General features: G+C 33.5%; 1 protein-coding gene across 6 annotated transcripts in view; it reads left to right on the top strand.

Moving 5' to 3' along the window:
- FOCAD (focadhesin) overlaps nucleotides 1-12,148 on the top strand; it is a 352,199-nt gene that overhangs the window by 205,292 nt on the left and 134,759 nt on the right. For all 6 annotated transcript variants that reach the window (XM_031969053.1, XM_031969044.1, XM_031969047.1 and 3 more), the window contains one exon: nucleotides 10,345-10,479. In XM_031969053.1, the coding sequence (XP_031824913.1) occupies nucleotides 10,345-10,479 (135 nt within the window). The remainder of the gene's footprint in view (nucleotides 1-10,344; nucleotides 10,480-12,148) is intronic.

Below are 12,148 nucleotides of genomic sequence, written 5' to 3'. Positions count from 1 at the left end.
CACAATCAAACTCTACTATTATGCTTTTCTTTTCTTTCTTTCTTTTCCCCCCCCTGAGGCAATTGGGGTTAAGTGACTTGCCCAGGGTCACATAGCCAGGAAGTGTTAAGTCTCTGAGATCATATTTGAAATTCGGGTCCTCCTGACCTCAGTGCTAGTGCTCTATCCATTGCTCCACCTAGCTGCCCTAAGCATCTTTCTTTAATTTCCATTTTTCCCTTACACCAACTCTATTGCTGTTTGTCCAGTTGCTTTAAGATACAAATTTAATGGTTGACCCTAGTTTCAATTGATTTTCCAATTGAACAAATATTTATTGAGCCTTTGCTATTTACAGGTTTGGTGCTCCATGCTAGAGACACAAAAACAAGATAATTCCTGCCCTCTCTGTTTACATTCAGTGCAGATTCACTAAATGTATATAATATATACAATATGTACAGAATATTTACAAAGGAAATTTGGTATGGAGTGGGGAGATGAAAGTTAAGAATTGGATGATGAGGGAATATCATAAATTATGTCTTCAGGATTCAAGAAGCCAAGTTTAGGAGAGAATGCCTCTTTAACATGGGCTACTTATACAGGGAGGTGGAGGGCTTAATGACATATGTTAGGAATAGCTTGTAGGCTATTTTTGTTATAAAACACAGAACATGAAAGGAAGTAATATGAAATTAGACTTAAAAGTTGTATGGGAGCCAGATTGTAGAAAGCCTTAAAATCTAGGCCAGAGTTTTTTTGTTTTTTGTTAAAGACACTATTTTGGGACTATTAATTTGGTAGCTATGTGGAGAATGGATTAGGGAGTACTAGAAGCAGAAAGGCTGTTGGAATCCTAGTGTCAACTCAACTTGAAACAAGGTGAAAACTCAAGGGTGATATCAGAATCCTGGTGTTAACTCAATAGAATTGATACAGTGCTTATTGGTTCACACCTTAGAGCGAATCCTTACAAGTTGATAAGTTACTAATACTGATGGAAACAATGCTTGTGTTCACACCTTTAGAGAGCTAATCAGTATCTAAGTACTCAATGGAGTTCACACATGTAGGGCTTAGTCTGAATTCACACCTCTCTCAGGACCAGAGAGCCCTCTGGGAGATAACCCAGAATCCCTCTCCCTCCAGAAAGCGGAATTAACCTTTGGGAGATCACATAAATAGAGGGAGCTCTTGGAGCTTGGGACAGACTGGAGACTGAGAAGCCACGAGTCGGAGCTGACTGGAGGCTGAAGAAAGCCGAGGCAGAAGCCAAGGACAAAGCTGCAAGATCTCTTGGAGCCAGGCAGAGAGATAGGCCTCAACTAACCGGGCTAATTTTGGAAGGAGAAATAAACGTTTGCACTTTTATCAGCTGGCTGCGATTTTGGAGTAATTATTTATTTCAACTGAGACGAAGTCTGCCTCCAAGAAAACCTTCACAGAAGGCCAATTAAAAAACCATTGCAGGCTGGACAACTCCAGGCTGGAGTTGATGAGGTCACGCACTAGTGTACAGGCTTTGTGAGTGGAGTCAATAGTTGACCTAAAAGTCAGCTCATTGAAGTTTCGTAATTGATTGCAGTAGGGGGTGAGAGAAAAAGTGTTGTCATAGATAACTCTAAGATTGTGAACTTGAACCATCAATAGAAATGGAGATCTTTAAAAGGGTAGGCTTGAGAAGAAATATCATTAATTCCAGTTTTTACATTTTGAGTTTAAAATGTCTGTAGAATATCCAAAAAGAGATGCCTACCATCTTGATAAAGTAATCATTCCTAATATTATTCTACTTATCATCATCATCATCATCATGTTTCTTTGAATGTATAAAAACACTGTTCCTATATCTCTAACCATCTCTGATAATGTTTGTATAATGTGGTCTTTTCATGGGACAAATGAATAAAGTTTAGTAGGGTTATGCATAGTGATAGTGTATGGCCATTCCTAAGCAGGTATTAAGTGGGCTTACATTGTTTTACTTTGCTAGTGATTTGCTTTATCAGTAATTTGCCAAGTCCCAGAGTGATTCTTAAACTATCCTATTTTTGGTCTTTAAATACTTGGGTTTGGATTCTTAGTTCTCTAATAACATTTTTTATTATAAAAAGTTATAATGGATCTTTTTTTTTTGTAGCTGAATTCCTCAGAATAAATGGTTAATTATTTTCCCAAATCATATGAAGGTAGAAAGAGGAAAGAATAAAAAAACAGTAAAAAAATTGAGTTGGGCAGTAGGAGATCTGGATTTTAATCCTAATTGTACGTTAGTTTTATAGTTTTTATCTAGTCAGTTTACCTTTTTGCTCCTCAGTTTACTCATGTAATGTATAGTAGTTGTTCTCTTTGGTATCTTTAGGTTTTTTTCAGTTATATTCTACAGAGAAATTTTGGTCATTAGTTACATTTTTCCAGCCATCAGTCAAGCAATTAGTCTCATTGGTTTGTGAGCAGTCATTGAGCACTGCTTCTTTGGATATTCCATTGAATATTATTTTGTTAACTTTTTAGGATGTTTGAATGACAGGAGTGTTTCCTGAGGTGGTTCAGCTGCATATTCTTTTCTTTTACCTATTCACTTTCTCTCTTGTTTAGGTTTCAGTTTTCCTGATTATCCCTTACTTACTTTGTTAGCTTGGAAAGGTCACAACCATTCTGGATTCCAGCTTTCCTTATTTGTAAAATGAAGGGATTGAATTTCAGTAATTTCCAGTTTTCTTCCACTTTAAATCTGACTGTCCTGTGAACCTAAGATTAATCTCTTCAGGAGGATTTTACTTAGTGTGGTACTGATCTGTCTGTCTCTAACTAGATTTGTATAACTTATTTCAGTCTCAGAGATTGATTCTGTCTTTTTCTATGAAGGAAAATTGATCAGTTTTGCTTCCTAAAAATCTCTGTATGCTGGTAGTTAGGCGGGGGAAGAGAAGGTCATTTTCATCAAACATATAATCAGGTTAAGTTTCAGCAGCCGTCAACACTGGTTATACTAGAAGTGTACTTGTGGAGCTGCTTGTTCATAAAATGGACTTAACTCAATAGGCATTCCTAAAAGCTTCATTTTTACAGTTTAAAATTGCTCTCTAAAGTGTTTTTGGGGCCATTGAAGTGACTGCTTAATTCAGCAATTACTTTTGATACACAGCATGCTGATTTTTCAATATAAAATGGCACTAAACTATATTCCTCAATGGAATGGAATTCATAACAATTCCTTTATGGAATAGGTTCATAACAATCCCTTCAGCTCTTTTTAAAGCTTTGATGGATAGTATTGGATTCTTTCTGCTGGTGGAGTTTTTAGTTGCTTTGCTTTAATTTCATGTCAGTTGAAAAAAATTGTCAGCATGTTAGCTTTGTGGATTCTAAATCGTTTTTTGTGCTTGTGATTTTGTAGTATTTTTGCTAATTGTAATAGATTTCTAATCTTTGAAGTTGCATTTAAAACTACCTATCATTTTGGTGACTTTGAAGATTAAAGCTTACAGACTGCTAGGCATTTCCACATTGAAGAATATTTTGTGCATATTCTTACCATTGTTACATTGGTGCATAATATGAAGGTATCTGATGAAAATGGATGATGAATCCATGCAGAATGCTGTACCTGAAAAACAAACTCTCTACTTTTTGCTGAAGTGTTGTCAGTTCATGTAAGTAGATCAGTACAATAAGCATTAGGAAACATCGCTCACTGTATTAAGACATCTGCATCTTTTCATCAGGGGAACTAGAAGGTGAATAGGAGCCTGAAGGAGAGACATTTTACATCTCTTAACTTATGGTTTTTGAGGTACTTGGGGATTTGTTAGACTGGGTCCCTTTCTTTTTAAAAATTTCTTTCTGAAATTTTGTCATTCTTCTAACTACAGATCCATGTGCCTTCCTTTCACATCAGAACCAAAGAACATAGTTTCAGAATTAGAAGAGACCTGGGAGGTCAGCCCATCCCCCTCATTAAATATATAAGGAGACTCTTTTAGATAGATGAAAGGACTTGTTCCAAGTCCTGTGAGGAAGAAGTGGCAAAACTGAGGTCTTCTTCTATTTGTAGCCCACTGCTTCCTAATATCTGGCACTTCTGTGATCCCTTTGCTAAAAATGCACAGTGAGCCAAAGGTCTTCTTGCACCCCTGCTTTGTGTAGATCGATTCCCAAAACTCTTCATATGACAGTGCTTTTTCCCATTTTTGCTGGGAAAAAGGACCAGTGGTTAGGGAATTAATAGGGACTTGAAAGGGACCTCAGAGGTCAGCTAGTTCAACCTATAACAGCCATGATCTCCCCCCTTTCTCCCCCATGCCAATCTTTACCAATTTATTATTTTTTTAATGAACAAAACAAAGCAAAATTCCCTAGAAGTGGTCCTAGTAGTTTCTATGTGAAAGATCTTCCCTCCCTCCCCCAATGTCTCATTACCTCTAGTTTTTCTTTATATTGATTCCCTCATATCTTCCTTCCTATCATTTTCAGTAGTTCAAGTTTTTTTTTTTTTTCTGGGAACAAATCAAATAAGTCTAATGACTTTTCTGTATGACAATCCTTCAAACATTTCCACATTAAAATCATATCCTCCCTAAGTATTTATTGTGCTCTTGAACAGAATTAGTGTAGGCGGTCTTAATGATCATTATAACATCACTCCCTTCTGCTTTTCTAGGGCAAATCATACAGGAAACTTCTCTTAAGTCTTATTTTTTAATCCTAGAATTCCTGAACCCCTTTTCACATAGCTTTTAATTGGACAGTTCAATACTGAACATAATTTTGTGATACTTGTTTATCATCAATGCTTGTCAATTGGCAATATGTTATCAAGTTAAATCCACAAACATTTATTAAGCACTTGCTACATAACATATAGTATGTGAAATGTTTGAGATGCAAAGAACCTTTCACATTGCTGTTCTGAAAGAATTCACATTCTAATAAGGGAAAATACAATGAGAACAGTGATAGGATAACCTGGAGATAATTTTAGAGGTAGGTAAGGTACTAATCTTCAGTGAGATTAGGAAATATGAGGAAGGGGAACTATGTCACTGTGTATAATATTGCAGATATACCTGACTAGTAATTATTAGTGACATATCTTCCAGCTATGATTCTGTTTTCTTTCCCTATGCAGATCACAAACCATTTCTAATTTATAGCTAAGTCTTCAAAAATCACCTCAGTATTAGAGGAGTTAGTGAATTTCCTTATATACAGATGGTAGAGTTCAGAGGGAATTTGAACATAGGTCTTTCTTATTCTAAATGTACTACTCTACCCACTATCACATAATTGTCAATAATTTGAAAATATGTGTTGTTACTATATTTGGCAGTATCACATCCCTAGTATTATTTGTAAAATTTAATAATAATCATCCTTTCTTATTTATTCTTTATTAATTTTCGATCATTGGTAATCCCTGATCTGTTTCTTCTGTGCTTATATGTGACAAATCCTGCTCTTACATTTGTATAATTTCTTCCCAAGTATTCCACCATACTATTGTTTCCATTCCTGAATTTAATTCTGCATATTTTACATTGCTTTTGCAGTTTGAATTGAATTCAGATCCTGATTTTCTGGTTATTGGTGTACCCATATCCTCAGCAGCAAGCTCAATGAATATAGCTTCTCTTCCAAAGGATTAATTAACCTATAAAAATTATTTGACATAACTTTCCAAATACTTCTCATAGCCTTCTGTTGTCATTGTAGGTGAGGTATTTGGCTGTGTCTGACTCTTGATGATTCCATGAACTGTTCATGGGATTTTTCTTGATAAAGAATGGTTTGCCATTTCCTTCTGTAGTGAATTAAATCAAGCAGAAGTTAATTGATTTACATGTCCAGCATCATACAGCTAGTAAGTGTCTTGAGTATGGATTTGAACTCAGGTCTTGACTCCAGGCCAAATGCTCCATCCAGCTAGCTAGCTGTATCCTACATCCTTCCAGGTTGCCATTAATCCAACTTCTTAAGTATTGATCTTTCACTCACTTTTGTAGGAGTGTTAGGACTGTATTTTAGAGTTTATTTTGTTTTCTCTTTCACTGTATGTTTTATGAGACAGAATAAAAGAGAAAGTTTGATAAACCTATACCAGAAAAGGATTATATTGATTGTTCATTTGATTGAAATAATCCGTAACTGTCATGACAAATTTGAATAAAATATAGAAATAAAAATAAAAACATTAAATGATTCAAAAAATCAAATGTCTTAAAAAAAACCCCAACATAGCAAGAGTATCTTGACACTTGATTATAACTTTTACCTTGAAACTTTGGCATATCAGGTTATACCCCCTTCATGATATAGTTTGCAACCCAATTCACACCTTTACCTTGTAAAAATGTCAGTGATCTTTTTCTCTCATTTTAATTTCTGTTTTTCTACATTTACTTTTTATTTTGCTTTTCTCAATTACATGTAAACATTTTTAACTTTCTTGTTTAGCACACCCTCTTCATTTTATTTTTCATTTTAAAAATTTTGAATAGCATTTTATTTTTCCTAATACACATAAAGATAATTTCTAACATTAATTTTTGTAAGTTTTTTTGTTCCAAATTTTTCTTCTTCCCTTTCCCCTCCCCAAAGGGGAGTAGCAGATAATCTGATGTAGGTTAAATATGTGCAATTCTTTCCATATTTATTATGATATGCAAGAAAATTCTGACCAAAAGGGGAAAAAATCCATCTCATTTTGATTTCTAAAGATAACTCTTTTTCTTCCTCTACCCAGTGATCCATCTCCTTTAAAATTGTAAGGAAAAAAAAAAAAAAAAACACACAGTTCAGGAAAGCCAATCAGCACGTTATATCTGATAGTACATACAAACTATTGCGCATCCATCTGTCCTCCCTACTCCTTCCTTTTCCCTTCCTCCTGCAAAGCGAGGAAGGAACTAAATTTTCTTAGCTCATTTTTCTAGGGCTAGGCTTAGTTATTATACATAACACAGCATTTGGTTTCCTTTCATTGTTCTTCCTATTTGCAGTCATTGTGTATCTTGTTTTCCTTGTTCTGTTTACTTCTGTCTGCATGAGTTCATGTAAGACTTCCCACGTGTCATTTAGTTGTTTCTTGTGGTACGGTAATATTCCATTGCATTCATGTACCACAGTTTTAGTCATTCTCCAATGAATAGAAATTATGTAATACCCAGAGTGCATGTCAAACTTCTCCTTCTTTTTAAGAATTGCCAAAGTGAGATGGTTATTCTATATAAGGCCCCCAGCACTTTTAATTCTTGGTCATATTAAAGTTTTGAATTGTTTTCACTTTTTAAAGCAGAGTTTCTTAATCTTTTTTGAGTGTGACTTAGACCCATTTGGCAGTGTGGTGAAATCTATGGATCCCCTTCTTCAAGTTTTTTTTTAATTCATAAAATGGAATTACAGAGAGAAACAAATATATTTGAGGTAAACATGTAAACCCCCCCCCCATCCATATTTATAGAACCCCTGAAATCCAACTTCTCTTTTTTTGACAGATCAAAACTGAAAATTTCCTGTCATTTCTCTGTTGTAGGTTTGCGATTCTTCCCCTGAATTCCTTGTCTGTTTTCTTAGGCTCCTAATAATTTGGGTTATATTCCCATTACAATTTTCTTTCAAGATGTTTCTTCCAATTGTTCTTGGAACAAATCAGTGTTCTCTATGATGCATTTCTTATCAGGTTCTTGGATTTCCTAACATGAGTAGATAAAAGTCTGAATAGAAATTCATCCATTGAGAAGATGGGAAAAGATCTTCCGGGGTATAAGGAAACAATTCAAATAAAAGCATAGAAACAGGAAAAACACATGTACTTTTGATGAGCAGAATATGTGGCAGTTTGATGGGAGGAAGATAGTATGAAGGCAGGCTAGAAAGTTATTGGAGACTCAAGTATCTTAATTGTGAAAGCAATTTCATTTGATGTCATAAGAAGGGCAAATAAGTTTTCTTCCCAGTAAAGAACTCTCTTTCCCTTGTCAGATCTTTTAATAACACTTTTACTTTATTTGAAGAAGCTTTGGACAAAAAAATTAAGCTGTTCTTATGAATTTCTAGAAATAGCTTTGATTGTCAATGAAGAAAAAGATAGTTATCTGTTCTTCTTCAAAGGAACAAAGCCATACTTAGAGCACAAGAATTACTGCCAAAAACATTGCTTATTTTGGGAATCATATTTTTCTTAAATTTGTTGAAGCAGACAGTTTCTTTAGTGAGCTTGTCACTTTAAACTACTGTTTTGTTGTATATTTGTAGCAATATGATTTATTTTAGAGGAGGCTGCTTTTCTTGTAAAACTAATTTGGTATCTGGTGAGAGAAATCACAAGTGGGGAAAAAAAAATCATCCCTCTTATAAAAAAAAAAAACCCCTTAGTATGAACATTCAAATTAATTGTAATCTTATGTCAGTCAAAATAGATAGGACCCCGTATTTATTTTGAGAGACTTTTAAACTTTTTTTTTGCCTTTAAATAATATGAAAAAACCAGTATATAATCACAGTATTATAATCACAGTACTTTCCCTTACATGTGTTTACATGCTCATCTCTATTTTTAGATGGTAATTGTATTAAAAAAACAACAACACATAATTCATAGAAACATTGGGAGGCTCGTATGAACTGATGCAGGTCAAAGAAAATAAAAAAAATGTACAATGAAAACATTACTGTAAATAAAAATAATACTAATGGTCAGTTGAACTCAGATTGAAGGTAGATAGCTAATTAGTTTTATTTCCCAAAGACTGATGATGAGACATAACTCTCTCCTTTTGATAGAGATGTAGAGAACTACTGGTATTAACTATTGTATAGATTATTAGACCAGTTTTTTCTTTTGCTTGGGTTTGCTTAACTTTTTTCTTTGGGATGGCAGTTAGATAGGGTTTTGGGAAGTTTCTTGGATGTAAAGGAAAAAACCCCAAACAATCAACAAATCAATAGTCATCACTAAAACAATATAAAATCTTGGCAGCTAAATAGATTTGTGTTTTCATGTGTAACCATCATTATTTATTTGGGCCATGTTGCATTCCGAATTTTAAAATTTGATTAAAAAACAAACTAATACCTAAAATAGAATTCTTAGATAAAAAGGATAAATAAGCAGTTCTCTCAATCACTAAAAGTCTACAAATTTTTCTCCTATTTTAAGTTTTGAAAGATGTTTTTGGGTTCTTTCTTTAGTTTTTTTTTTCCATATTGTTTGAACACTTTTCTGTTGGTAGACTAAGTAAGTATTTCAGCTTTCAATTTTGAATGTCCCAGTGAAAGTTCCTTTCTCATTTCCCTGTTGTATCTAGACATGAATACCTAGGGTTGTCTTTAGGCCAGGACATATTGATTTTTAATTCTCCTCACCTCTTCCCCACTGCAAAAGCTGTCATTGGATCTTCTTTTCTACTTTTAGGTTCAAATTTGACCAATGATACTCTAGGTAAAATCTTCAGTCAGTCAATCAACAAACTGTATTGAAGACAGCAAATTATATTAAATGCTCAGTATAATCTCGGCATTATGTTGTGTTGATTATTTAAAATAAATTGTCCCTGTCTTCAAGGAATGTAAATTTTGTGTGGCAAAATAATATTTAAACATTGTGATGCGTTTTACACACACACACACACACACACACACACACACACACACTCAAAGTAAATAGAAAGTAATTTGAATGGGTTAGAAGCATTCGTAGCTGAGGAAATTCGTGATTATAGGTGCCACAGTGTCAGGAGGCTGAAACTATGATGTAAAAGTTGGAGATCTCCCAGGTTAATGAATTATAATTTACTTTGTTAGGGTCCTCTGATAAAAGTGCATTCAAAGCTATTTTGAAATGTCAGCATACTTTGAAAAAGAGATCTATTCATAATATAGATGTCAAGTGAAGAAGTAGCAACCTAACTGAATAAGAAAAAAAGGAGGAAGTATTGAAAACACTTACTTTAGGGATGAGATGGCATCCTTCCCTCCTCCCCTGCCCTAAAGAATAGTCTTGGGTTTATATGGAGATAAAATGGAATTGATTATATGTGACAGAGAGTATCTGTGTATAGAGACAGATAGACAGACAGAGGCACAAATTCTCCTGTTCTAACAATGACTATGGTAATAACAACCCTTCCCTCTCCTCCCTCTCCCCTGTTGATGTGTTCTTGGTTTTCATTGGTTTAATTTATATTTAGTTTTTTGCTAAATTTTATAAAAAATGCTTTTAGCAAATATTAAATTTTGTATCCCCTTTTGGTATCTTGATCTTTTCCTTTATTCAGAAAAGACTTCAACTATATGGTTTTCTTGTTGAGTTGAAATTGTTCTTGTTAATGTCTCTTTCTCCCCCCCCCCCCCCCTTTATAGGTTGTTTGCATACGTTCCACATGGAGTGCCCTCTCACCAAAGCTGAGTTGTGACACGCGACCTCTTATATTAAAGACACTAAGTGAGCTCTTTGCTTTAGTTCCATCACTAACTGTGAATACAGCAGAATATGAGGTATGTATTTGGGACCCACAGAATCCTTTTTTGTGAGGATGCTTGGGTGTATGATCACAACTTTTGATGTAGTTGCTTTTTTCTCCCTTCTTCAACAAATAGTATTTTGGTTTTAAGAACAAAGATTTGCACCCTATGAAACCTGAAATATATGTTACTTTAAAAAAAAATTAAAATTAAAAATTAAATTAAATTAAAATACAAAAAAAAATACTTTTACTGTTTTAAAAACAATCTGGTGCGTAAAAGATTTGCTAATAGTTTTAATTCATTTTGTACATATACATTAATTCTAAAAAATAGTTCCTAAATGCCTCATGGAAAGGAGAAGGGAGTGGTTTGCTTAATAATTCAGGATTCACATATCTGTATATTTTTCCTATGTTGCCGTGCTTACTTGGTTGGTAACATTTAATTTACTGGAGAGAGGGAATTTAGGCAGTTGCTCACATCCTATGGATAAAGGAAACTGAAGCCTTTGGTAGGAGATAGAAGGTACTGTTCTATGCTAATTTGTCTATTGGTAGTTGATATTTAATTAAAATCATATTGTGAAATGAAGATAATGTACTAATAGAAGTAATATTTATTAAGACTTGTAATATGCTTTGTGTACATTATTATATTTAAACTTCATAATAATTCTGCGGGATAGTATCTAATATTACTATCATCCTTGTTTTAAGATGAGGTAGTTGAGGCTCAGAGATCTTATCTGGTTTGTCTGGGGTCAGAATGCTAGTAAATGTCAAAAGTTAAATTTGAACTGAGTTCTTCCTGATTGCTGGCTTGCACATTTTACTCAGTGCTGTGTTGTAAAAAGCCTACATTTGTTTCTACATGCTGTTTACTCTGCTGTTTTTTTTCTTTTAGATCAAAAAACAAAATTTTATTCCAGTTTCTTAAAGAATAAAACCTTTTATTTGTTTTACTTTATACCTATTATCTGTCACCTCTGCCATTAGGGTTCTCTGTATTGCATCTTAGATATTATGGGTGATAATAATAATGATTAGATAATATAAAAGCAAAGATTTGTTTCTTAACAGGTTAATTCTTTATAGAATATGTATAATACATGAAAATATATTTGTCATTGGATTCTCAGTATGGCAGTTTGCAGCCATTTAAAACCAAGAGCCAGAATTATATATATTAGAGTTAAATTTGAGAGGTTTCCAATAAGAATAGGAATAAAGCCAAAATTTTCATTATTTCCACTCTTCTTTAGATATAGTGTTAAGAAATTCTCACTACCATAAGATTTAAAAAAAAAAAGTAATTGAAAAAATAAATATATACAAAGAAGAAACAGAATTATTATTTTTTATAGATAGCTAAAAATTAATTGATATAATTAATAACCAGCAAAATAGTAAGATATATCAACAATAAAACTAGTCAGGAAGAAATAGAAAACAAATTCTATTCAAGATAGTTACAGATTGTATAAAACATTTGGGCTTCTATTTATGAAGACAGATGAAGGCAGCTAGGTGGCATATTGGATAGAATGTTGAACTTGGAATTAAAATCTTGAATATGAATCTTAGTTCAGACACTAACTGTTTTACCTTATTAACCTCAAATTTCCTCATCTGTGAAATGGTAACAATATATCATATACTTCGTAGGATTGTTGTTTGAATCAAATGAGATAGCCTTTTAA

The sequence above is a fragment of the Sarcophilus harrisii genome, chromosome 1 (assembly GCF_902635505.1).
Source record: "Sarcophilus harrisii chromosome 1, mSarHar1.11, whole genome shotgun sequence".
In the NCBI taxonomy this organism is placed as follows: domain Eukaryota; kingdom Metazoa; phylum Chordata; class Mammalia; order Dasyuromorphia; family Dasyuridae; genus Sarcophilus; species Sarcophilus harrisii.
This window is presented reverse-complemented; position numbering and strand designations above follow the sequence as displayed.